This window comes from Sylvia atricapilla, chromosome 20 (genome assembly GCF_009819655.1).
Source record: "Sylvia atricapilla isolate bSylAtr1 chromosome 20, bSylAtr1.pri, whole genome shotgun sequence".
NCBI classification, from domain to species: Eukaryota; Metazoa; Chordata; class Aves; order Passeriformes; family Sylviidae; genus Sylvia; species Sylvia atricapilla.
The window spans coordinates 5,675,092-5,702,368 of record NC_089159.1 but is presented as its reverse complement, the minus strand read 5'-3'; the positions used below and the strand labels follow the sequence as shown (position 1 = coordinate 5,702,368).

Below are 27,277 nucleotides of genomic sequence, written 5' to 3'. Positions count from 1 at the left end.
GAACTGTCACTGGGCCAAAACTACAGATAATTAAATGAAGTGTGAACACTAAACTTGTATTTTTCTCTCTATTTTCATTCAAAGCTCCAAGTGCCCATCAATCTGCAAAAAACCATCTCACTGCATTAAGCAACTACATTTACTATTTATTTTGACTACAGATTTCACTGAAACATTGAACATACCACAGCAGGGCCTCAAACACCCCCAACAAAGAGAGAGACAAAAACTGGAAGCCCTCTGCTTTAAAATATTTCCTCCCACTATTTGTCTGTTGAACAAACTTTAAGTTCCTGAAGTTTCTCACTTAGATAGGTAGTATCTGCCTCGGTCAGGTTTTCAGAATCTGAGAGGTTTTCCAGGAATCTGGTTCCTGCACAGGGCTTTCCTGTGATGGGATCTATGACATTGCCAACCTTGAACACAATTTCAGCCAGTTCGTGTTTCACGTGTTTGCTCCTTCGCTCGGGCAGAGCTTTCAGAAGAACAATGTCTCCAACAACACACTGCTGCAGTGGGTCATGGGCAAAATAGGTTTTTCTTTTGTTAAAGAACTGGAAAAGGAACAAAAAGAATAATAATAATAACAATAATAATAAAAATAAAAATAAAGAGAAACATTACCACGATATTTCAAAATCACGCAATGGGCAAATATATAATTAATAGCAAATAAATAAATTTCACCGGAGTCTTATGCATGTTTTCAGGTGAGATTTAGTGTGGATCATGAAAAGAAATGAAACTGTGCACTCTACAGGTTCTCCACAGAAAGCACAGCACTGCCCTTCCCAACCTCTTGTCAGGATAGTGTTGCCAACTGAGCCTGGGGGAAAGGAGATGGGGAAGAAAAAGCTCTGAAATCTGTATTTTGAAGTTTTTTGTGTGAGAGTTTTCTTGCTGAAATATTGTTTTCACGTAAAAAGGCTTTTTTTTTTTTTTTTTTTTTTTTTACTTTCTTATTGGAACAGCAGAATTCAGAACCCTTTAAGAGATAAATTTGGTTAAGAAATACTTAAAGGTTCTTCCACTGGATAAATAGTGAAATCGGCTCCACAAGACCCATTTTCCAGTCCTGACTCTATCCTTAATCTTCTGGTCACCAAAAGCAATTTATTCTACCTCCATTCCCTCTATTTCCCTTTTTAAAATGGAGAAAATACAATTTTAAACCTTCCTGTTTGAAGTGCATTGACAAGGAATAAATCCAAGATCACAGTAATGTTACAATTATGCATACAGGAAAAAGAAAATCTATAGAATTTATTGTACAAGTGACTAAGAAACTGTCAAGCCTCCAAAGCATGTTCCACATCAAGATGAAACATTAAATCTGAGCGTGAAACAACAAAAGCTTACCTCCCCCAAAAGATCAAATGAAGTGCTTTAACAAGGCACTTCAAAGAAATAAATTTAGCAGGTAATTTGTAAGTCCTCACCACTCACTGCTTTTCATCCTTTGCAGCCATCCCCAGAGCCAGATCCTTAAGGAGTTTGATTTGTAAAGAGTCATCAAAACCTTTAAGAGTCAAATCAACAGAACATTTCTCCACAAAACACCAAACCCAGCAGGCAAGAGAAGCTGTGCACTGGTGTTACCTTTAGCAGGTAGGGATCCAGCACCAGCCTGGTCACTCTCACTTTGGCAGTTTTCTGCATTTGGTCCCAATGACTTTCCCCACTATCCATTTTGCATGGACAGCTCCACGTGGGACAGACATCCTTCACTGATGGTCATGCAGTGCCTGGCAGCAAGGAAAGCAGATGTGTTATTGGAACAAAGTAAAAAAAAAAACAACAACATAACCCCTTTCTGATCAATACCAAAATTTCCCTTATTTTGGACCAACAGCTTCATTAGGTCATTTTGTTGGAAGAACAGTTCAGAACTCCAATTATTGCACTAGCTCAGCCTTTTTGACAATACAGAGGGTATGTTACCATGTCCTTGCTATCAGTAAAAGTTACCTAAGGAGAGCAGTAGAACTGCACAGAACAGCATGAGGAGGAGACATTACCTCACAAAACTCCTTTGAATCACCCCAGTTTTTACAAACACCACAGAGAAAAGTGCAGCTGTGGAATTTATTCATTTAACTCACACTCCAAAGGCTGTTTAGGGTGGAAACGTGTTCACCAGAACAGAGTACACCCAAACAAGGAGCAGCCTACAGCTTTTGTTCAAAGTCATTTGCTTCCGTGCCTCTCATTATCAGCTGAGCTGATGAAACCTAAGGAGGGTAATGAGCTTCTCAAGGCACAAATGACACATCAAAGAGCTGTCTGATGTATAGTACATGTATTTGCTTTTGAGTCCTTTCCTGCAAGTAAATCATATTCCATTACCTTATTGGGTTTAATTAGGGAGGGCTTTCTGTACCACTCTTGCAAGAGTCAGGGGGAAAACCAATAGAAGGCTTCAATCAATATTAAAACTGACGGAGATTAATGATCATTTTCTCTCCCACTCAGATAAGTTGTTAAGCACTACCAACACCTGTGTATTCTCCATGCCCCCCAATTTGTAACTTGCTTTGATGTCGCAAGGCATCAAAAGAAGAGTTTAGGGATACAAGGACACAGCTATAGGATGAAACGCTTCAGCAAATACTCGGGGGCTGCTTTTGCCACGCCTGACTCCGCTGTGGGTGTTCAGGGCTGGAAAGATTCAGTGTGGGGGGCCCTCCTGTACCCCAAGGCTAAACACCCCGCGCAGACAAGCGTGTGCAGCACAGACAACACCCACGGAGCACCGGCGGACAGGGATGAAAGGAGAAACCGAAGCAGACAGGGAGCCCTGAGCCCCCCGCCCCACACCGCGGCTCCCCACAGCGCTCCGCGCCAGGCCCTGCCCCGGAGCCTCCGCGCCAGCAGGGCCGCACAGGCAGCGGGGCTCAGCCGGGCGGTTCGTGCAGCACCCAGGGCACAGCCCCGGCACAGGGGAGCCCCACAGCGGAGCGCCCAGCCCCGGGGACCCGGGGACCCCGGCCCCTCTCACCGCCGCCGCCGCCGCCGCGCCTCAGGGCCCTGACACGGACGGGCCCGGAAACGCCGCGCGCGGGAAGGGGCGGGGCCGGGGCGGGGCCGGAGGGGGCGGGGCCTAGCGGGGGTATTTAAAGGCGCAGGCGGCGGTTGTTCCCTCAGAGACGGTGAGGGAGGAGTGAGTGGTCGTGGTAGCCGGAGTGTGTCTTTAAATCTGAAAGAGATTCCCTAAGAGTTCTTTAAGGATGGTAGGGGGTCTGGAGGGGAAGCCTTGAGAGGAGTGGCTGAGGTCACTTGGTTCGTTCAGCTTGGTGAAAATGAGGTTGAGGCCAGAGCTCGTTGTGGTCTTCAATACTCTCGTGAGGGGAAGAGGTGGGTACGCATCTCTTTTGCCTCACGTCTGACAAGGCTCGAGGAGGTGGAGCTGAGTCAAAGGACGTTTATGTTGGATATCTAGGAAAGTTTTTTCACCCACGGCGTGGTGGAGCACTGGAACAGGCTCCTTAGTGCAATGTTATGTGGCAGCAAACCTTGCTCAGGATCTCAGATACCTGGTGGGATTCCTGGGATGTCCTTTGCAGTGTCAGGAGTTGGACTCGATGTTCCTGATAGATCCTTTCTACCTCAGGGTATTCTGTGATTCTTTGATGGTCAAGTCCAACTGTGTATCCAGCATTCCACTATAACCCCAAACCACGTCCCTCACCATCAGGTGCAGACATTTCCAGGGATGGTGACCCCACCACCTCCCTGGGCAGCCTGTTCCCATGCCTGACCTCCCAAACAGTGAAACACATCTTTTCTAATACCTAATCTGAATCTGACATCTCAGTTTAAGGCTGGTTTTTCTTGTCTTCTCACTGCAAGCACAGTAGAAGAGAGTGACTCTGCCTTACCACAAGCTCCTCTCAGATAATTGTGGGGAGTGATGAAATTCCTCCCCGAGCCTCCTCTTCCAAACAAACACAGGCTGTGGGTGCTGAGGGACCCCTTTGTATGGAATTTTGGGGATGGAGCTGACTCTCAGTGCAGCCTCTTTGAGGGTTCTGCACATCAACAAGTGTGTTGCTCTTCCCCCAGCTGATAAGTGATGGACGTGAGACAAATCTTGAAGGTTTTCCATATAAATCCAGAATAATTATAGTAGATATGGAGTGAGAGCTCCATAATCTGACAGATACTCAATTTCTGTAAATCTGTGTATAAAAGGGAGGGTTAGCAAAAAAAACCAAAACAAAACAAAACCCCCCAAAAAACCCAAACCACTTAGAAACTGAATAATGGCAAAGTTGGTGAACTTTGAGGTAACATGCTCCTGGTCTTTCCCTGTGACTTCAGGCTGAGGCCATCGCCTATTTTTTTTTTCATTTTTTTTTTTTTTTTTAAATTTAAATGTGCTCGCTTACCACTTTGTGCTGGTATTTTGGCTGCTGCCCAGTTTTGAGCCTTGTTCTCTTTCTGGGGTGGGTGTCCCATCATCTCTCACCGCAGGAATAGGAGAGCTGAGGAATCCTGTTTAATTCACAGCACAACTCTGGCCAGTTTTCCTTCTTAAGGTGGCTGATATGGGGAGGACAGGAGACACTGCTGAAACAGTCCCATCAAACACCATCCGAAGAGTTATTCAGAAGTTCATGATTATTCTTTGACAGCTCTCCAAGCCCAAACTCGTGGGTTTCTCTTATTTTGGTGCCTGGTTCCTTGAATTTCAGAGCCGGGAGGTTGGGAGGAGCCCCGGTGCAGGCAGGAAATGGTTAAGAGCCGTTCCTATCACCTGGGAAAGCGATCCTTTGATTTTTCAGAGGGCGCTAACATGCCGCAGTTCATGGAAACAAAGGGAAGGGGATCAAGTACAAAAGTTGTTCTTGGATTTTATTCTCAGTGGCAAAACTTGTGAGGGCTGGATATTGATGTCTCAGGGGAAAATACGGAGTTTTTGGATTAAAAAGGATTTTTTTCCCCCCCTTCTAATCGTCATTCAAAAAAGGATCTGTGAGGTAAGTCTTGATTCCAGCTGGTGACTTTAGATAACTTCTATTCAGAGCGAGTGCTAAGAAAACCCTTTATCTTGCTGACCCATTTTAAAACAAAAGTGAATTCTTTGCTTAAATTGTTCCTCGGGCAGGGAGCACCGGCAGGAGCGTGAGTCAACAACTGCACAAAGCGCACGACGCTCGCCTGTGTTGTCTGCATTCAAATCGCTTGCATTAATTCCTGAGCTGGAGTATGGAAATTCAGGAACTGGGAGAAAACATAATGAGTCAGGGGAATTCGCCAACTCGGAGCTGCAGTAAATATTTCAGCGGTGATACTCTTTCAAACTGTGTACTAGTGGCGATGTTAATGTGCTTGTGCAGTGGATGCTTCAAGCATCTTCTGCTGGTGGCTCTTGAAGTAATTCCCAAGCCTTGTCTCTTGAATCCTCGTTGCTCTCCCAAAGATTTTATATTTGCAGCTCCTGTAGGGACGATGCTGATCCTTCAGGGCAGATTCATTTTGGGGGTGTGAGAGAAGGGTCTCTATTGCCATTAATCCACTGCCTGTCTGCACCCGAGTTCTCGCCTAAAAAGTGCTGAATTTTGTGTGTGTGTGAGTGGAAACATGATTTCTCACCCCAGTGTGGCTGCCCCAAGTGTGCTGGATGGAGCCAGCTGTCACTGAGAGGCAGTGCCACGCGAAGGGACGTTTTTATACCCCGTGGAGAACCCTGCAAAACCCCATCCATTCACTTGGGAAATGCTACACTGGGAAGAAATTGCTCCCTCACTCTCGGGCAGCTTGTTCCTGGAGGTGTTTGTCTGCAAGGTGCTGAAGCCTGGTGGGTTTGTCGAGCTCGGGGTGTGTGTGGCGGTGCTGATTTCCCTGTTCTCTCTCTGACTGTCCTGAGTGAGCGGTGTGGGTTACTCCCCACGTGGATCAAAGTGACACACATCGGCCCCGCTGCTGCAACAGTCACCTGGCCAGTTCTTCCTGCTCTTCCCAGTTTCCACTGCACCCCCTCACGCTTTGCTTCTGCTTTCTCCATGTCCAGGAGAGAGAACACTCAAATCCAGAGCTGGATGTCCCTCCTTTCATCTTGGCCATGAACACAGAGTTTAGGATGTTCTGTTCCTTCACATTTTTATTCCCCATCGCTGCCTCTCCGTTCCCCCTCGCCACGCCAAGGTTTTATCATCTCCCTCTGCTTGTTCCCAGCTCCTGAACTCCCTGTTCCCAGGTTCTGGCTGGGCAGGGATCTTTTATCACCCTGCCCTATTTTGCATTCATGCTCTGATCCATCACATGTTGCTCCTTCTGAATCCCTGTGGCACCTGCAGGGATAAATCACTGGAGCTGAGTGTCAGGAGCTCTGCCTTGGAGCACTCGATTCCCAGTTAAAGGCTGCTGTTAGCAGGGATCTAGGGAAGGGTTTGCTTTTACTTTTACACAAAAAAAAATTGCAAACCCAATAGTTTTTTTTTTTTCAGCGAGATTTCTCGTATTTGAAAAGTTCTTTTTTCTTTTGTGAAGTCTCATCTGCTAAGTGCTCTTGCTTCTGTTGTCAGGATCTGACATTCATTTCAGCTATTCAGTGTGAAAACCCTTTCCAATTTCTTTACCAGTGCTATTGATTAAAATGCAGTTTACTTTTCTGGGGAAAATTTGATATTCAAAAATGTCTTTTTGCTGTGAGTCAGAATGTACTTTTCCATGTAATAAAAATTCTGGAAAGAACAACAAAAAAATGCAATTGGAAATGTTGAACAAATTATATTGTCGTTTCAACCTGGTTATATAAGAAAAAAGAAATAACTTCAAAGTCCAAGTGAAAAGCTCTGGTATTTTTCTCATATTTTCAGAAAATTAGTACATTTTTCTCCAGCTGCTCAATTTTATCTGTTCAGAATTTTCCATATGAAACTCTGAGAATGTTCTGTACTGGCCTTAACTCCAAGTTCCTGTTTAACTCCGTTGGCTGTTTCAGGTTGCATATTAAAAATGAATTATGAAGCTTTTTTTCTCCTTAGTTTTCAGCCATTGATGTTTCTTCTAGAGACCTACAAAACTATTTCCAGTTCTGTGTAGAATCCTGTAATTCTCAGGCTATAAATGCTGTACCCAATGGTACAACTATTTACAGTTTTGAAGAAAACTGATGGGAAAGAGCTTTGGAATGCAACAGGTTAAAATTTAATTTTGCAGATTAGAGATCAAAAAAGGTCTGTGGTAATTTCCTGCTGGTTTGGAGGCCATCTCACGATGCTGTCCTTGTCAATATTGCTGTGGTCATTTTGGGGGTTGTCAATATTCCCTTATTCCTTAATTGAAAACATTTTTGCTGTGCTAAGTAGAAAGGACCTGAGCTCTGCTCGGTTGGCTGCCTAAATTATAGAGGAAAGTTTGTGGCAGGATCTGGTTTTCCCTCTAAAATATAATCAATCCCTGAGGAGAAAGGTACCCTGGGGGTGATGGGATTTGGGTTCCACTGGGTTTTGGTGGTGTGGCCTCTCCTGGGCTGCTGCCAGAAGGAACCAGCTTGGGGGGAGTCCTTTGAGGGTTTAGGTCCCTCCAGTCTCAAGGACAATGCTGTCACATTGTTTTGGGGAGAAGTTCAGACAGAGAAATCCCACCCTGGGCTTTTCCAGCACTGTTAAGATCCTGACTATTCTTGAATTTTCCCCAGTCTGCAGCTTCATGAAGGCCATTATTCCTTGTCCTGAAGAGCAGCCATCACAATGTCTCACCACTCGTCCTTTCTCTGTTCTAACCAGTGCTTTCATCTTACCACAGATGATTTTCTAGCCCTTGGACCTCTCCTTTTGACTCTCTCTAATTTTCTTCCCAGCTCCAGAAGTGGTGCCCCAAACCCAAACAAGACTTCAGCAGAAGCTTCCCCAGAGCCAACTGGAGGCAGAGGATTCCCCAGCTGGCCTCAGTGGTGTCAGAAGGATGAATTTCCTCCTGAGCTCATCTTCCCCACTCTGAGTTGTCTCCATCACTTGTTCTCAGCTCTGCCTCTGATGTCCCTATGATTTGGTAACTATTTTATCTGTTCCCTGCTTCAGCTTTCTTTTAATCTGTAAAGGAAAACTTCCATTTCTGTCTCACCTCCTATTGAACTGCTCAAAGTTTGTGGGTGAGGGACACAAACAAAGTAAGTGGAAAATCAGTGCATTTGCAAGCCAATTTAGAGCTCTGCAGAAAGAAAGGGAGCAGAATATTTTATAAAATCCTGGAAGGTGCAGGCAAATGGAAATTTTCAGTTTAAACTAGAGCTTTATTTTGGAATTCCTCAAGGAGAGGTTGGAATTCTGCCACACTGTAATAGTCTTATATTGCAGGAAAACCAGGAATGCCTCAGTCTCTTGCCTTGTACAGTTCACAGATTCTCACTGCTTTATACAAGTTTGACCTGTTAATTTTATAAAGTAAAAAGAAGCAAAAACCTTTGCAGGGTGATTTCCTGGGCTCAGAAAGAAATGCCTGAGAACTGCCTGGAGCAGATCCACACCATCATTTCACTCCAGCTTTCCATATTTGGTCTCCACAAAACCCTTGTGCTTTTTTTTTTTTTTTTTTTTTTTTTTTTTTTGGTGGCATGGGGGTGATTACATTTAGAACAGAAGATTTCTGATGGAATTTTCTGTCAGCTTCTGCAAAATTAAATTAATTTCACAAGAACTTCACTGGGAAAATTCCTGTTCAAAATAACTTTTGTCATCCGGAGTGAGTAGCACAAGAGAATGTGGTAAATTCAGCTGGATTTCAATGCATCTGTTCTTGGCATTTGTATAATTCAGGGAGTTAAAGTCTCATGTTGTAAAGAAACCCAATGGTTTAGCTGCTGAAGGAGCAATAACTGATGGAAAAGGATTGTGCTGTGCTTGAAATCATAAAATTTAGCTGTATTTTCTGGTGTTCTACTGAGTGGAGATGCTGCAGAGACCCTCGAGAAAGAGAATTTTATTTGTGAGAGCAAAAAATCTGAGAAAAGACAAGAATAACATTTTCTGAGCAACTTACTTTAAGGAGCAAGCTAATTTTAAAGGTTTTTCTTTCAACATCCTTAGCAGACACAAAAAATGCACCTCTAAACGTGACTTTATTCTGCATGTTTGGACTCATCCTTTCCACACTTTGGAATGGAACCAAGGAAATGCTGCTGAATTTCCACCCCTCAATGTTTGATTTCAGGTGTGGCTGCCCTCATCAGCTGAAAAATATGTCCATCCGAGGCCTGAAGAAGAAACAACCAAAGACTTTTAAAGTCAGAATTATAACAGTGGATGCTGAGATGGAGTTCAGCTGTGAGGTGAGAGTGTCAGCAAATGCTGGCCAGTTGGGGAGTGCCCTTTGTATCTGCAAGAGATTTGAAAAATTCAGATTATCAGCTCGTGGATGGTCTTAAAACTGATCTGTTATTTTTATAAATCATGGATTATTTAATCTCAAGTATGTTCTTCTCTTAATTCTGTTCAGAATTTAAAGCTGTTTGCATGAAATCCATTTGACTGACACAGCTAAATTAACACTAAACCTGCTTTCTTCATAAGTGTTCCAGTTGTTTGTAAGGATTCCGACTTCTCCATGAAATTCTAGTTTCCTTTTTTTTTTTTTTTTTTTTTTTTTTTAACTCACACAACTCAAAAAGACACTTCCATAATTTATAAACAGGTAACTTTTGTTGATCTAGGACATTCTCTTCCAGTTTGCCATTTATAAACTCCAGTTCTTTACCTGAAAATGAGTATTTGGATCTCTGGGCAGAAGAGAAAAAAGGATTGATGAAAAAGCTGGCAGTTCAATTAATTATGGCTATCTGATAAATTGATTAGGGAAATCATGGCTGGAGAAAAAGAAATGATCGATTGCTAATTAAATTGGGCTGCACCATTGAAGGGACAGAACTGATTAACAGACAGATTAATTAATTCTAATCATCCAGCAATAGCAAAACAAGACTCACAGGTATTCTGGGGAGTTAGAAAACTCAGTTCCAATGGGACAGGCAGTTTTAGTGAAACCTGACTGTTGTGTGAGCCATTTCATGTAATTTATTAGGTCCTTCAGAAACAGAATAGATTAATTTGTATGACTTACTGCTGTGGAGAACTTGCAGGCAGAGTAGTGAAAAGAAAGGATTTAGAAAACTTGATTTAGAGATCAGAGTCCTGGTTAACAATTTGTTGTATTCCTTCCTTTGCTACCTCTCCTTTCTCCCCAGACACTGCTCGTTTGCTGGGATGATTTCCAGCTTTCCACTCAAATACTGCCTCAAAGTTCACTCTTCTTTTGCCATTCAGTTTTTAGTTTTAGCAATTAGATAAAATCAGCTTTCTGAAACGTGGTCAAATAGAGGAAACAGATGAGCAGCCTCTTTGGTGAAAGAAACAAGGCAGCAGATGTGTGTGGATGTGGGACCTTGAATCAAAGTTTGCTCTCTGTGGCTGCTAAATAGAAATGAGGGCATTTAAGAAGACTCACTTAAATCAGAGTAGGGTAAAGGCTTGGCCTGGTGCCACTGAAATACCTGAGAGGTGTGAAAGGTGGATCTGCTCTCATTGTTCAGCATTCATACCCCGTGTCCTGATCTGATTTCCCCTGGCTTCCTGTCTTTCCAATTTGTATAAACCATTGAGTCAGAATTTTGTACAAATATTAATAAAGACTTCCCACATCCCAGGAAATCAATGGTACAATCCTCATTCCCTCAAGTCAATTAAATGACTCCAGCTGCTCTCTGGATGTGTCTGGAGAAGGAGAGGAGGTGGAACACAGCAACTCTGACACAGCAGCAAGAATATTTCATTAAAAACCTAAAAATGAAACAAGAATTCATAGGGGAAAGGACTAAAACGGAGCAAATTCATTTAGGATAGACATGTTTTTCTTGATTTTTCTCTCTTTCAGATGAAGTGGAAGGGAAAGGATTTGTTTGACCTGGTGTGCCGAGCCCTTGGTCTAAGGGAGACTTGGTTCTTTGGCTTGCAGTACACAATTAAAGGAATGTGCACCTGGTTAAAGATGGACAAAAAGGTACAGGAGACAAAATGGGTGGCAATTAATTATTTACTTCTACAAATATTGACTTTCTGGAGCACGGGGAACTAAAGGGATGTGTTCCATGACCACTCAGAATTTGACATGGTGGCTTTCTTTAAGGCTACAATTGGATTATTTGCTCTGATTGCTTTTATCCCATTTGACCTGGAGCATCCCACACTAATCACCACTGATTGCTGTTAGATTAAAGCTCAGAATTACCCTTCCCTCTAAAATATGGGAAGGCTGCTGTAAGTGGATTATTGGCTGCTTTCTGATTTTCCCTGGGAATATTACCTGGAGACACTCATGCATCTTTTTTGCTGCTGATTTGATTTTATTTTATCTGCAAACAGGTATTAGATCAAGAAATCCCCAAAGAAGATCCCATTAGCTTTCATTTTTTGGCTAAATTCTACCCAGAGAAGGTAGAAGAGGAACTCTTACAGGAAATTACCCAGCATTTATTCTTCCTTCAGGTCAGGAACAGTTTTGAACCACGAATTCCTTCTGTATTTTCCCCCAGCCCTTTTGCATTGTCTTTGATCTTGCTGGCAGCTCAGGATAGTTTTGCTTGCTTCAGCTGTATCAAGAACTTTGTAGACATTATTTTTATAAAGTACAAACATCTCTCCTGCCTGCTGTGGGTTTGGTGTCCAGGTAAGCGGAATGTTTCATCTCCTGCAGGTTTTTGTGACAACACCCAGCAATTTGGGGGGATAATTCCAAACCTGAGTATTCCAGACTTGTTTTGTTCCTTAATATGTGTTAAAAAAAATCATGCAAAGCTGGAACTGCTGAAAGAACTGTGAGGCTTTTGGGGAGATCTCGTGCTGGAGGGCAAAACCTCCAGAAAACAAGACTCCTTAAACCTTCATTTTGGGTTGTAGGGATAAAAGATCCTGGAATTTAACAGGCATTCTGAAGTCCAGGTTTGTTCACCTGGCAAGGCTTAAGAGGAGCAGAGCAGCAGACACCGTTTGAGCTCCATCAAAAATCAGATGAAGGAGCAAAATCTTAGAGCTTTATCAAAAATAAAGATGGAGCAACCAGGAAAAGCTCCACAGCTGAGTTTGGGGTGGCCAATTCCAATGGCTGGGACATCCAGCTTCTCTCCTGAGTTGCTGTGGAGTCCCTCTGGAGGTTTCAGCCTCTGGAGTGTTGCTTTATTCCTGCAGGATGTGTCTGTGCAGGTAGCTGGGATAGATTCAGTCTGCAGCTGGAAATAAACCCAGTAAATTCCCTTGTTCCTTGAGGAGGATGTGCTAATGAAATAATGGGGAAATGCTGCAGCTCTGACGGTTCATAAACCCACCAGAACTTCATCCAGAACCTTTAACCACTTGGAAATTTATCTTTTGGAAAGGAATGAGAACAGCAGAACTCTTTTCCTACTCTTTTAATCCTGATTTTTCCACTTTCTTTTTTCCTTTTCTTTACTCCTTTAACCTGCCTTAACTAGCAGATAAGCAATTAGCAAATTCTTCTCATTCCAAAGTAAGAAAACAAGGCTGAAACAAATTGGAACTTGCAAAGTTTCCTGACTGTTAAGAGCTTCAGCTCACACCTGGATGCTAATAGGAAAAACATGTACAGACATCTGGATGCCTGAAGATTTCAGCTCTCCTGACTCTTCAGACCTTTGCAAATTAGTGTGCCATAAATGCCTGAATAAATGTCAGTGACTAAAGCTAAATATTATCTGCTTAAAGATGAGGTAATTTGTTGCTTCTTCATGAAGTGTAACAAAAAAATCTTGTGAAAACTGATCAGAAGAAACCCCAAAAACAACCCAGGCCCTTAGGAGGGATTTATCCACATTGTTCTAAATTCTGGAGCATGATTTGCATTGTGGAGAGTGAAAGCTGGAGCTTTCCAAATGGGGAAAAAAAAATCTTTTCATTCTTTCCATTTTAAACAGCTTAGGAAGAATGTTCCCTGCACTGTAACTCAGCTTCATAGATTGTGCTCACCAGGGACTAAATTTAAAAGCAAAAACTTCCTTGGTGGTTCATTTCAGTTCCCAGCACCTACAGAGGTGTGTTTGTCAACAGAACTTGTGCTAGCTCAAGTCATTTTTCTATTTGGAAATGTTTAAGACTGTGAGCTATGCAAAATTGGGTTGTCTTTGGCTTGTTCCTAAGCTAAATACACCTGAGAGGAGGATTTGGGAAGATTAATTTCCCCTTCCCTCTTTAGGTTTTCAAACAGAAATTGCACAACTGATTTAAAATCAAATACCTTACGAACTATTACACCCCTGCTCTCGGTAGCACCACAGGTTATTAAAATGAAAAGAATGTTTAAAGACTCTTTAGAATTGTCTGATTGTACTTTGGACCATTGAAAATGAATAAATTAAGTGCTTTATTATTCAGCTTCTCTTTTGAGGGTCTCCTTTATTCTCTCATTCTGGAGAACATCTCTTATGGGTTTTATATGGCAGCTGCACAGCCCTGAGCCTGCTCTGCTTAGACCTGACCTCCAGGGCTCCCTCCCAAGCTGAAATTTGATGTCTGACGTGATGCAAAGCTGACTTTACCAAAGCAGGCAGGAAAAAAAAAATAGGAGAATTGTTAAAAGAAATGAGGCACAGACAATAAAATTGATGTTTTATAGGATATTCTTTTATAGGACTCCTTATGTAAGTGTGTGGAGAGAGCTGACTGGCATTTTTGGTCTCATTAAATGCAATGCTAACTAAAGGCTTCCTGTGTTCCTGAATGCCAATTTCTTGTTGCTGTTATGAACTCCTAAAGGTGATATTTGGTGCCAAGTTATAGTCTGGGCATGTCTGCTTTCATTTCAAGCCTGACTTAAGTCCTGACTTTGAACTTGCTCCTTTTTTCTGTTGGTTTAGGTTAAGAAGCAGATCTTGGATGAAGAAATCTATTGCTCACCAGAGGCTACAGTTTTACTGGCTTCTTATGCTGTTCAGGCCAAGGTTTGTGCCTAGAAAATCTCTTTTTTAATTGACTTTTTTCTGGTTTAACCAACACATCTACATGGTGGTGTGTAAAACACAGCAGGGCTAAAATTTGCTGGTAAAGTTTGTCATCCTGGGAGGTACAAACACAGCTAGAAAAAAACCCCCTTTAAATTCCAGGTTGGGATTGGAGGTTTCCAGGATGGAATTGGAGGTTTCCAGGATGGGATTGGAGGTTTCAGGATGGGATTGGTGGTTTCCAGGTTGGAATTGGAGGTTTCTGGGGTGGTATTGAAGGTTTCAGGATGGAGTTGAAGGTTTCCACGTTAGGATTGAAGTCTGGGTGACTCAGTGACTGTGTTGGAGCCACCTCCCTGGCACAGGGGCTGGAAGGAACTTCCATGGACTGCTCAGATGAGGGGAACCAAAAAAAAAATCTGCTTCAAGCTTTCACTTCAAACTATGCAAGGCACAACTCCCCCAACATTCTGCCTCTAACAAACTGAAATAACTTTTCTTTTTTTGGGACAGTATGGTGACTACGACCCAAATTTCCACGAGCCAGGCTTCCTAGCCCATGATGAGCTGTTACCCAAAAGGGTGAGTCTGAATTTTATACAAAACCAAATCTTTGAATCTCCTCTTTGCAGTGCAGGATTTTTGAATCTCCTCTTGGCAGTGCAGATATTGCTGGGGATTAATCAGAGCATGAAAAACTCTGCCAAATGACCAAGCTGAGAACTGCATCTCTGCATTCACTTTGCTTGGGAGAGGCAGAACTTGGATTTGGATCTTCCCAGGGGTTCAACCTCCTTCCTTCCCCTGCAGGTGCTCAGGCAGTACCAGCTGACAGCAGAGATGTGGGAAGAGAAGATCACTGCTTGGTATGCTGAGCACAGGGGTATTGCCAGGTAGGAAATTTTTGCATTTCTGGGACAACCCCAGACATTTAGTTATGGGATTTGTTGTCTTCAGTGTAATTCAGCTCGTCTGGAAATCCAATTAAACAATAAATAAGATCTGTTAGCACCCAGAGGCAGCTTTTCCTAATATTTGGGTTCCATTTCTCTCTGTTCTGGAGGCTTCTTAGCTTGTTTTTATTGAATATTTTCCTCAAGATTTACTGATTTACCTTGAAGGGAGAAGAAAAGCAAGTGGAGAGATTCTCATTCCTCTTTGGCCTTGGCCAAAAGCTCTGTCCAAAACTCATTTCTTAATGAACTCTGTTTCCTGAAGGAAATATATTCATGGAAAACAATGCAAGGGGGATTTTCCAAGGCATGGAGTAGCAAAACTAACACAAGGATAAGACTTGTAATGAATTTTAATGAAGATTACACTATCCATGAGTCATCTTTTGAAATAGGTGCAACTTTACTGCCTCTAGCCTGTCCTGATGCTGTTTTTATTATCCCTCTTTTTTTCTATTATTGAGAGCAAGATGGCAAAACTAAAGTAAGTTTGTCCGAAGGGCCAGATTGGCTGTTCTTTTCTAAGGGAAATGGAGAGAAAGGCTGGAGAGGCATTTCATAACCATGGCTTTATTCTCCAGGGATGAAGCTGAGATGAACTACCTGAAAATTGCCCAGGACTTGGAAATGTACGGTGTCAATTATTTCCCAATTGCTGTAAGTGCCTTATTTTAGCAGTTTTCACTTGCTGCAGATAATGGTGCTGTCCTTTTAAAATCCTCCAGGGAGTTTGGAACTGGGACTCCTGACTTCTGCTTTTCCCTGCTGCTGGTTTGGTTGGGGTTTTTTTCCCAGCTTGGTTTTCTTGCCTGCTAAATGAGCAGGTGAATAAAAGAGTTAAGATTAATATTTTACAACCTGACAAAAGTTTTGAGTAACTCCAGGTATGGAATAGGAAGGAGAAATAAATAATTTGAGCTGCTATAAGGAGCCTAGAGGACTGAGTTTATTATTACCAGTGACAGCGTTCATAATATTTTATATAAACACCGATTTCCTAAAATACAAATAAATATCAATTTGCCAGAATATGTTCTTCTTGTCTGTGGTTGTTTAATGTCACCAAAAATGCCACTTACTGATCTCTCTTGTTTTTTAGCAAAATAAAAACCACACAGATCTCCTGCTTGGAGTTGATGCCAAAGGTATTCATATCTACAGCATTAATAACAGGTTCTCCCCCAATAAATCCTTTGAGTGGAGCTCTATCAGAAACATTTCCTGTAGTGAGAAAGAGGTATGATGGCTTTGATATATTATTCTTTTTCCATGGGCATGGGTGTGGACTGGGATTCTTGGAACAGGCTGAAAGCTTCCTCTGTTGAAATAATTTTGGGGGAGAAGGGGAAAATCCTGAGGAGCTTTGTTCCAAAACTAAAAATAACAGCCCTGCCTTGCAGATGAGCTCAACACCTCAGTTCCCCCAGGCTGCTCTGAGCTCTGACTCTGTTCTGGCTCCTTCCCTGCTGCTTGGCCTTTGCAAAACAAATGTGTTGATCTCTGAAAAAGACAGATATTATGAATGCCACCATGCCTGGCTTCCTCAGTTATCCCAGCAGGAATTCCATGATCCATAAAACCTTAATGCTGTTTGCACACGCAGAAGCTGAGGCTTGGAGCCCAGGGGCAAGAGGAGACATGCAGGGAGGTATTAATGGATTTCTGCCTCACTTCTGCCAGTTTGTTGGGACATGATTTCACTCCCCACCACTGCAATTTCACTGTGAAGCCCAGCTTGGGCTTCTGGAAAGTGAAGGAGTGGGGAAAATTTATTCTCAGTCCAGCTCATGGGCTGCATGGAAGGCTATAATCAGAAAAAGGACAAAACCAGGAAAACTACAGTGGTACTGGAATACCTGGAATTTGGCAGCCAAAGGGCAGCACAGCCTGTTCTATGTTCTATTTTCTATTTTCTGTGTTCTATTTTCTATTTTCTGTGGGCCTTTTGGAAAATGACCCACAGAAAATTGAGATCTAAAATTGAGATGAGATTTTAGATTTGTGTCTATTCAATCAGAGGTCTGCTGCCTTCAAAACAGTTTTGATTTCACCAGATTTCCCCTGAGATCTGTGAATAAACTGCTTTAACTCCCTATTGGGGGGAAATTTGGCAGCCCTGTGTTTAAGTTTCACTTTATTCAATCACACATCACAGCCTTGCTCCTCAAAAGGCAGCCAGTCATTACCTAGAGGGTGAAAGGACATTATGATCCTGGTGACTCAGATGCCCTGGAAATACCTTGACAATGAATTAAAGGAATAGAGTGCCAGGGAACCTGGGAGGCACAGAAAACAGGGCCTTAAAAAAATGGGCCATATTTTGTTCTGCAGCCAAACAGAGCACAAGGTATGGAGTGAAGCACCGAGGAAAACCCTCCCTGGCCTCTGGGAACAGCTTGGGTCTGCAAAAGAGAGGAATTCTCCAGGGCTTTCACCTGCTGCTCTGAAGAACAAGTCCTTAGCCCCTTGACACATTTGTTTATCCCTTCAGTTGTTGCTCTGGGAGGTGTTTGACATTTCCCTGGATTTAAGGCCATGTCTCCTTCTAAGGATTGCTGCTGTGTCCTGTCCTCCTGCCCTGAACAGCCAGGGTTTGTTCCAGAGCTCTGGGGACAGTGGGCAGTGCACAGGTGGCATTAGGAAAACCCCCATCCACACTGGCACTGGGGGTTTATCCTCCAACACAGCCTGATTCTATGGAGAAAAACCAGTTTTACATCACTCTGCCCCTGTCTGTGGCATAAATCCCTGCTTCCCCAGAGAGATGAGCTCAAGTTTGCATTGGTTTTAATAATTTCAACTCATTTTCTTCCTCAGTCTGCTTCCTTTCTTTTGTTTTTCTTTTGCCTGTGCAGTTAACAATTAAACCCCTTGACAAAAAAGCAGAAGTCTTCAAGTTTTTCTCCTCTCAGCTCAAAGTGAACAAACTGGTGAGTGAACTGCTTTCCTGCTGAGAAATATTGTTTGTAAACAAAACTGTGATCTTGGGATTTCAGTCTAGATCAGCCTGTGTAAATCATGAAAATGGGATCAGAGGGAGGTGAAGGACAGGAGGAATCTCTCATCCTGTTACAGACTTACCTGAACTGTTTGTTGTGTGCCTGGCTGTGAGCCTGCCCTGGGTGCTGATTTTCTTGGAGCTGCCAGCACTTGTGCTGGTCAGAATTGCCCTTTGGGGCCAATGTGGGCCTCTTTGTCCCTCTGGCAGGGCCACAAGTCCATCCAAATCCCATTTTGCTTTGCCTTTCCTATCCAGATTTTCCAGTTGTGCATTGGAAACCACGACCTGTTTATGAGGAGGAGAAAAGTGGACTCCATAGAGATCCAGCAAATGAAAGCACAAGCCAGGGAAGAAAAAGCCAGAAAAAAGGTAGATTCTTCCTGCTCCTGTGTTGTTGAAGGCAGTGATTATTATTCCAGCTGCTGCCCTTGCTGCTCCTGTATGCCATCAGAGTGTGCGGGAGGTGAGGAGGTGCAGCAGGATTGAATGTGGGAGCAGCTCTGTGGCACCTGAGGAGGTCAGAGGTGTCTGTGTGGTGATCCCAAAGATTTGGGGCACAAAACAGATCAATCCAAGGGCTCTCCCAGCAGTCTGAAATAACCAGGGGGTGCCTGCCTGAGGAGTTCAGTGCTGCACAGTTCAGGCAGCTCCAGCCTCTCTGGATTGAACACCCCAGCTGGAGAGCAGCCCCTTCTTGGTTTGCTGCATTTCACTCAGGCCCAGGTGAAATTCTGCTGCAATCCCACCAACTATTGCTCCTCCTGCTTCCAGATGGAGAACCAGAGGCTGGCCAGGGAGAAGCAGCTCCGAGAAGAAGCTGAGAGAGCCAAAGAAGAGCTGGAAAGGCGCCTCTTCCAGCTGGAAGATGAAGCCAGGCAGGCCAACGAGGCCCTGGTGGGTCAGCCTGAATATTCTTGTGCTTGATGGGCTTTCTTGGTTTGAAAACGGGATTTGTTTTGACACCAGGAATTATAGCTCGGGCAAGGCTGGAGAGTTTCTGGTCACTGTGAAAAGGGCATGCAGGAATCCCTGAGAAAACCCTGATCTGCCATAATCTGTGAGCCATCCCCTCCTGCACTTGGCTCACAGTGCTCTCTTCAGGCTAAGACTGGGGGAAAGGGAACAATCTTGCAGCTGAAATTGGGAGAAAGAGGCAACTGAAGGGGCTGACTTCAGCTTTGTCCTGCTCTAATGTCCAGCTCTAAGATTTTTCTCCTTGCTTTGTAGAGGTGAGACACGGGAAAATCTGGAGCAGAGGAGCAACATTAGATCCTGAAATTGTGTCTGGTTTTTATTAAAGAAATAATATTTTATTACTTGATCTCTTGGTAAAAGATGTCTTCTGCCTGCCTGCAGGGATGATTTTGTAGGTTCTAGACAAGGAACTAAGGAAAATTCTTTCTCCTCAGCTCCGATCCCAGGAAGCAGCAGAGCTGCTGGCTGAGAAAGCCCAGATTGCAGAAGAAGAGGCCAAGCTGCTGGCCCAGAACGCTGCAGAGGCTGAGCAGGAACGCCAGAGGCTGGAGATCACGGCTCTGAAAAGCAAGGAGGAGAAGCGGCTGATGGAGCAGAAGATGCGGGAGGCGGAGCTGATCGCCGTGAAGCTGGTGAAGGAGTCTGACAGGAGGTGGGGTTTGCTTCCCTGGGGCTGCAGAGGGTGCTGCTCTCCGCGGAGCCAAGCGCAGGAGGGGGAATTATCCCTCAAGTGACACTTCACAGGGACTAAGCCTCCTTGTGCCTTGTTTGTTCCACCTGGATGCTGTTGTTGTCAGGTTTACAGAGGATCAGATGCAAAGCTGTAGAGGTGTTTGGCAAGAAAGATCCAGAATGCACAAGCATCTTCTGTTTAGTGTCATCAAATGAGCACTGGCTACTTATCTAAATTTACTCCTTATACCCTGTGAGATATGTGTTCATTCATTAGTACCGAGTGAATGGTCTCTTGTTTCCCTTTCAGATCTTTAAGGAGTGTAAAACCAGGTAAACTCGTGTGGGATATAAACCACTCTGAGTGTTTGCATGTTCCCTGAGCATGCAGAGCAGGCCAGTGTTGACTGACAGAGGATATTTTTTAACCCTGTTATTAAGAAATCCTTCTACTTGTTTTAGGATATTGCCAAGAAGCTTGCCAAAATAAAGAGCAGCCTCTCCCCACCTCAGGGAGGATCTCTAATGGCCTGCAGAGAATCTGTATCAGCAGGTTGTAACTGAGCCCATGGAAATGGGGAGTAGGGAAATCGCATTAATTCAGCTTTTTACGCAGGAGTGTCTCTGTCCTGCTGTGCCCATGTGAGCACCCTCCCTCAAGTACCTTGGTGTAAAGATAACACAGCAGTGGGCTTGTTCTCTAGCAGTCAGTGAGCTCTGAAATCCACGTGCTGGTGGAGCCATTCCCCTCAGGATATTCCCCTTGCAGAGCCAAGGAGGCAGAGCACCTGAAACAAGACCTGCACGAAGCCCGCGAGGCCGAACGCAAAGCCAAGCAGAAGCTCTTGGACATAACCAGGCTGAATTATCCTGTAAGTTCTGCTCCACTGGGCACCACTTCACCTTCAGGGGTAGTCAGGTGCTGATGACATTTTTCTAGCCCCCATCAAGCTGAGTGGTGGCGTGGCTGCACCCAACTTGGGGGTGCAAACTGGTGTGGAAAAGCAGCGAGGATGGGAGCTGGGTTTGTTCAGGATGGTGACAAAGGCAAGGCAAAAGTTAAGTCCAGAACTGGTGATGGGTTTAGGGAGCAGAGGCTGTCTTGCCTTCATGGTGCCATTTCAGCCAGGCAGCTTTTTGTGGGCATGGTTGTGCTGGGCCAGCTGTGTCATCCTGCCACGTCCCTCTGTCTTTAGGCAAAGCAGGTGAAGTTGTCCCCAAGACAACAAAACAAGCAAGAAAACACTGCTGGAGTTCTGTCCCCAGCTGCCTCTTCTGCTGCAGCCCTGCTGAGGCTGGGTTTCCATTCTCTGCTGAAATAGAAACACTTGCAGCCAGGATAAATCTCTGCTCTTGGGTCTGTGGGGTTGTGGACTTCAGCTGGGTGCAGGGGAAGGGCTGCAGGAGCATCTGGATGTCTCAGAAATGTAGGAAATAACTCAAGATGGCATTCTTGCAGAACTGAGGAGATAAATCCCAAACCAGTCCACCAGATCTGACTGACAGTGCTTGTGTTGCCTCTTCCAGCACATGGCCAAGTACCCCCAGTACTCCCCAGGTGACAGCAGAGATGCCAACTTTGACAAAGGATCCACCAAGCTGGATTTGAAGGACATCGACCTCAAGAGGCTCTCCTTTGAGATAGAGAGAGAGAGGTATCAGTATGCCTGTGGTGCAAATGAATGGGAAAGGCAGTGAAATCTTTGGGAATCACAGCTCATTTTTTAATAATTTGGGATGTGCATATGGCTGGAGGCCTTTTACTGAGCTGGGGTGGCTGATGTCTGTGTCAGACTGGCTTTTCTCACAGGGGAAGGTTTGTTTTTTGGTGGCATCAGTGCATGGTAAATCCAGAACCTTCTGTCTTGGGGAGGGGCTGAAGTAACAGCATGTGAGAGGACAGAAGTTTCCCTCTAGTGCTAAAGTGTGGAATTGCTGGGAGCTGATCCATCAGACATCCCTTAGTCTGGGAGGAAATGCTTGGTAAAAACTTAGGAAGCAAAAAGGAAAGAAGTGAAACCCCTGGCCACTGGGGCAGGGGGAGCCAGGCTGGCATTGCCAGAGTTCATTTTACTCATAAAACATACAATGAAACAAGAAACAGCTCTCCTCCTTCCACAAACATCTGTTCTTGAGTTAAATCCTGCCGCTGTAAACTTTTTGTCTCCAATGTGTGGACCCAGGCTGGACTACTTAGAAAAGAGCAGGAAATTCGAAGATCGACTGAAAGAACTGAAGTCTGAAATTCATGCTCTGAAACTGGAGGAGAAACAGGCTGGGCTTTACAGCCATTGGAATGAAGTCCTGGGCTCCTTGGATCGCTCCTTAGGAAGTGTAAGAACCCTAAATCCCTGTCCTTTTCTCCAGCATGAACCCTAAAGTGGGTGTGCCAAAGGGAGCTGCTGTATTTCACTCCAAGCCTTTAATATCCTTGATGATAAAATATTAGAAACATGAACACTTTTGGAGGAAAATTCATGTCAAAACAAAATCTTAAGGCCTTTTTTTTTCCTATGCTGAATACCAGGACCATCAGCAAAAAAATAATCATCTTATTTTATGATTATGAAATCACAGTCGGGGTTTAAGGTCCTGAAGCAAATGAAATTGTTGTGACTAACACATTTAAATGTGGTTTCTTGCAGTTTGCATCACATTCTCATTCATGTGCTTTGTGGTTAGTGAAGGTCATAAAAGGCTTGGTGTACTTTTTTTTTTGAAGGCAATGAGGAACCAGTGAGGAACTAGACCCAGATTTTTGTCATAAGTTGCTTGTTATTTAAATAAACTCTTCAACTTCTTCCTGAAGCAAGGTAGGAATAGGGCTGGCTTTGTCTGCAGGTTGTTCCTCATGGAGCAAAAATGGCTCTGAGTCAATGGTTTTTTTTTAGAGACAGGAGGGAGGTTTGAAAAATGATGAGGAAAGATGGCCTTTTATTTTTCGACTGCTCATCTGATGTTCTTTTTGGCCTAATGAGTGTTGATATAGAGAGGGCATTAAACTTCCATGTGCTCTGTTCTTTTAAAGGCACCATCATGGATGAAAACTGGAGATTCACTGGATGTAAATCCTCAAAGACCTTTCCCTGCTTACTTGTTAAACACTGCAAGCAGCTGGCCCTGCACCAACAAAATTCAGCACACGGTGCCAGTGGAAAAGTCATCTCCCCAAGCCAATTCCTTGGCTGCCAACAGTGTGGGCACAGGAACCAGAAAACAGATTATAAAGGTAATCAGATTCGTAAGTAAACTCCTAAATGTTGCCTAAAAGTGGAGAGTTCAGAGGGGCTGGCTGCCTGTAGGGACCTGCTTTGTCCTGCTCTGTCCCAGCCTCCCTTTTTGCAGGATTTTGGAGCCCCTGGTGCTGGCAGATCATTTGGGAATGTTTATAACTGGAGGCTGCCTGTTTTTTCTCACTTCTGATCTAAGCTGGAGTGCAGAGCTGTAAGCCTTGGTAAATGAAGCAGAGATGTCTGTACACAGCAGGAGGATCTGTGTTAAATTTTATTTGTACCAGCCAGACTTGGAAATGAGAAATGTGCTCCCAGGTACAGAGAGCTTAAAACATACTGTGCCTATCTTCTGCTTTTGAAAGGCAGGGAGGAAGAGACCAATAAATACCCAGGCTCCCCACAGCTCAGCTCTCTTCCATGTGCTCCCTGTCAATGAGGCCTGAAGAGCAATGAGCTGGGTGGCAGGAGAAAAACAACCTGCTTCAAAATGTCACTGGACTGGAGAATGAAGAAGAGGTGGAAGGAAATGTGGTCTGGAACAGTGGGAAGGAAATCAGCCGTCTGTAGGCAGTGCTAATTGGGCAAGGTATTGGGAATGGGGAAAGCCTGATGGATTTGCTGTGCTTTATCTGAACAAAAACTGGAGGGGTTTAGGATCAATTAAAAGCTCCAGAATATAACATTCAATACCTCCTTCAGGGTTTGGTGTGCTTAGAACTAAAGGACACAGCTGAGTGCAGCAGCAGCTGAGGGAGCAGCTCCTTCTGAGGCAACAGAAGCAACTTCTAAGACTAAACTGAGGGATGAGGGAAATACATTTGTTTAAGGAAGGAGGAAAAAGCTGTTGCAGAGCATCTTGCAAAAGGCTCCAGAGCTGGAGGAAAGGAAGACCCAGACCAAAGGGAATTACTCTAAGCCAGAACTAATTCTCCCTCTCTGATTTGCCTGCAGGTTCAGCAGCATGACTCAGATGTGATCTACATCTGAAGCCCCTCATTTCCTGGTGAGACTGGTGGCCTTTTTACCTCTGTGGGGACCCTTGGGCAGCTCTGGCTGCTGCCAGGTGTGAGAGACAAGGCACTGTGGATGCAGAGCTGCCATCCAGGCAGGTGACATCAGCTGGGAATGCCACAGTGCCCTCAGTGTGGCTGGGAGCAGTGCAGACCCAGAGGAAACGTTGTTTACTACTTGTGCACTTTGGAAGAAACCCTTCACACTTTGCTAAAACCCTTCCTCCCCTTGGTGTTTCACACACTTAGAGCTCAGCTGCTGGAGGAAGGATGTGAGGCAGCTAGTGCCCAGGAGGTGTTTGGGATGAGAAAACAGAGCACAAGCTTGGTGTTTATCTCCAAAACAGACTAATTATGTTTTTGGTCCAGTCCCTGGGACATGACTCCCACAGAGCTGCTCGACGTTTTAGTGTTTGCCTGCCAAATATTTTCCTTCTCCTCCCCAAACATTTCTTGGTTCACTTAATTGATTTGCATTTCTCTGTGAGAAATCTCAGCTTTTAATTCCAGATGCAGAAGTGGACATCTTCAAATACCTCCCATTCCTGGGGGAATCCTTTGTTTGGAATGCAAAGCCTCTGTTCTTCCAGTCCCTGACTAGATCAAGCACTTTCTGCTCGAGCAAACTTTGCATACATTAACTGCCTTCCCACTTCTGTGCAGCACAGCTCACAAGTTAGAAAAAGACAAAAGATGCTGGTGGTGTCTGCTAAAGTGGGACTTGTTTCTGGTGGAGAGGTGCATGCAGCAAAGTGCCTGCCTCATTAGTAAAACCCACTTGCATTTTCTGGTTTTGTGTGTGTTCAAGTGTCTGCTTCTCCACAAACCTTCACTCTGGGGAAGCAGACAACATTCAGCTGCAGCTAAAGCAGGAGCTCAGCTGAACTTGTGACATGTATGTAAAAATGAATGGCAACGTTGTTAAGTGTCTTGTTCTAAAAGCTACGATTAAAGAAAAAAAAAAGAAAAAAAAGGCAACAAACCAGGTTCAAGGAAAAGCTTCAATTTCCTTTTGCTTTGAAGGGAATGTTGTGTCAATATTCCTCCAGCATTGCCGAGGCACGTTTGGAGAACAAACACCCAAATCTTCTCTGTACACATCTGCAGCAGGCTGGGCACAGAGGGGGATGGCAGCTGCCTGTGCAGAGGGACAGGAGTGCTCTGCTGGGCTGCCCTGGCTGCTCCCAGCCCCGGGAGCACTTGCTGCCTTGCCTGGGTGGCTTGGGCTGTGTTAATTCTGTCCCAGCTCGATCTGGCACAAGATGTTTGCGGAGTATTGGCTGTTACACACAATTCCTGAGCTGTCTGCAGGAGACTGGTGTGTGAGAGGAAGAAGCTGTCAGAGATGCCAGAATGATGAGGCAGATGCTGTCATGGTCCCAAGGCTGGGGAGGGGGCACTGGCCGGGATTTGGGCCAGTGAACCACCTCCTCTATTAGCCAGGAAATGCTGCAGCAGCAGCTTTGAATGTGACATTCTCGGATTTGAGGGTGAGGAGAAATGCTGGGATTCCCCCTGGTTCTTCTTTTGCTGTTCCCTCTTTTCTTCTGGCATGTGTCTTACCACAGCCAACCGAGCCTGTGCCCTCATCCTTCACACGTGCTGGGCCTTCCTCCTGCTCCTGTGTCTGAGCTGCACCATGGAGCAGGGCCCAGAGAGGAGACTTGCATCATGGGCACCTTTGATTTATTTCTTTGGACTTAGCCCTGAAAACCCCAGCGAAGAAAAGGACAAGGTCACGCTCCTGCCGGCTCAAACACAAAACCTGCCTTTGCAGGCTGTTCTCAGCCTGCTGTGTCCTTGCTGTGCATTGCTCCTGTGCAGCACCACGTTCCTGCAGGCTGGGAGGGGTGTTTGAGGCTTGGAGATAGGGCAGGAGGAGCTGGAATCTCCTGTGAACCTTTTAGATGGAGAAAGAGGAGCTGGAATCTCCTGTGAACCTGTTAGATGGGTCAGGAGGAGCTGGGATCTGCTGTGAGCCTTTTAGATTGAGAAAGAGAAGCTGTGATCTGCTGTGAACATTTTAGATGGAGAAAGAGTAGCTGGTGTTTGCTGTGAACCTTCCAGATGGGTCAAGGAGGAGCTGGGATCAGCTTCAGAAATGCACAGCCACACAAGGAGTCAGGTGTGCTGTGCCCTCACAGCGAGAACACTGCCAAGAGAAGTGCCAGCAGGGTGTTAATTTGCTTAAACCCTGAGTAAATATTTGCAGCAATCAAATTGCCTAAGTTGGTGCTTCTGCTGCTGCTCACACTCACCTGCAGCAGGATGGGAGGCTGTGCTTCAGCTGAGGGCAGCCTGAGGAGCCTGAGCCCTGCTTTCCCCCAAGAAGAGAAGACAGATCCACTTTCTGAGGAGCGACTGCAGGGTTTGTCGCCCCGAGCAGTGAGGCATTTCTCAGCTGCCCGCGGAGGAGCTGGGGAGCAGCAGGCAGCAGATGGTGCTGCAAGGCTGCTCTGCAACAGCTCGGGAAGACCTGGCTGGGAAATCCTCCTTGGGAATCTCTGCCAAGTCCTCTGTTCCCACACTAGCAGGCACTCATCACTCCTGTTCTTTTCCTGGAGTTTAAACTGACATCATTTTTGACAGGGATTCAAAATCTGCGAGCGCTGCGCTCTGGGAATGGATTATTGCATGAGCACCTCGGTCCCGTGGGGATGAGCCAGCTCCCCAAGTTGCAAAAACCAAAATTCCCCTAATCCTTCTGATGCCTCATTGTCATTGTCAGCCTGTGGAAATGGCCTGGGTGGATTTCACCCCCGACTGCTGGGAGCGTGTGGGACCCCACAGCTCTGGGGCTATGTGATATTTTTATTAATGCTTGCTCGAAACAAGCGTGGATCTGTTAAATTTGCAGAGCGTGGAAGAATTGTGGTGTGCAGTGCAAAGAGAGTGAGAGAGGCCTGAGAACGAGTCACAGGGGTCACTGAACAATCTCATCCTTTGTTTTCCTGAGGGAAAGGACACGATGTTCTGATCTCAAACAGAGGAAAAAAAAAATGGGAGAAAAATTCCTGCAGCAGTGAGGAGCTGCTGAGAGATCACCTGGAGAGAGGGGAAGTCAGTTCCTAGAGTGACACAGGGAGTGGAAGTTGAGTCTCCCCAGCCCTGCTTTCTCTGTTTCTCTGAAAAACCTCGTGCTCTAACCCCAAGGGCCTCTCCCTTCCCTCAGAAACCCTCAGATGGGGAACTGTGCCGATGAGAAGCTCCTCAGGGTGCTCCTGAGCCATGGAAAGCAGCAAATGCTGTCCCATCCTTGGAGACAGCACATCCTCTGCTGGGACCTATCTCTGAAAAACTGGATTATTTTCACTTCCTGGATGATCCAGGGTTGACCTGGCCCTGGAATTTGGGCACCACCACACGCTCGGGGCTGACCCCTGAGTCATCCTGGTCCTTTCCTGCCCGTGCTGCTGCTGCTCTGGAGCCCATTTACCAGCAGCAGGATGAGTTCACATCTCTCTGTTGCAGAATCACGCCCAGAG

The 27,277-nt window shown here is 44.9% G+C and overlaps 2 protein-coding genes across 2 annotated transcripts; one reads left to right on the top strand and one right to left on the bottom strand.

Annotated features, from left to right (window-relative positions):
* Positions 1 to 121: 121 nt before the first annotated feature.
* Positions 122 to 1,744, bottom strand: MRPS17 (mitochondrial ribosomal protein S17). Its single transcript, XM_066333250.1, is given in 3 exon segments — positions 122 to 554; positions 1,600 to 1,661; positions 1,664 to 1,744. Coding segments are annotated over 3 exon segments (411 nt in total). The 5' UTR covers positions 1,722 to 1,744; the 3' UTR covers positions 122 to 263.
* A 2,981-nt stretch (positions 1,745 to 4,725) lies between these two features.
* LOC136370048 (merlin-like) lies at positions 4,726 to 24,755 on the top strand. Its single transcript, XM_066333249.1, has 19 exons — positions 4,726 to 4,979; positions 7,753 to 7,998; positions 9,157 to 9,274; positions 10,873 to 10,998; positions 11,361 to 11,483; positions 13,865 to 13,948; positions 14,462 to 14,530; positions 14,759 to 14,841; positions 15,483 to 15,558; positions 16,001 to 16,138; positions 17,757 to 17,831; positions 18,158 to 18,271; positions 18,674 to 18,796; positions 19,312 to 19,529; positions 20,319 to 20,421; positions 21,077 to 21,204; positions 21,733 to 21,883; positions 22,578 to 22,778; positions 23,734 to 24,755. Exons 2-19 carry the CDS (start codon positions 7,991 to 7,993, stop codon positions 23,767 to 23,769), a joined length of 1,974 nt encoding a protein of 657 aa, XP_066189346.1. The 5' UTR covers positions 4,726 to 4,979; positions 7,753 to 7,990; the 3' UTR covers positions 23,770 to 24,755.
* Positions 24,756 to 27,277: the final 2,522 nt, after the last annotated feature.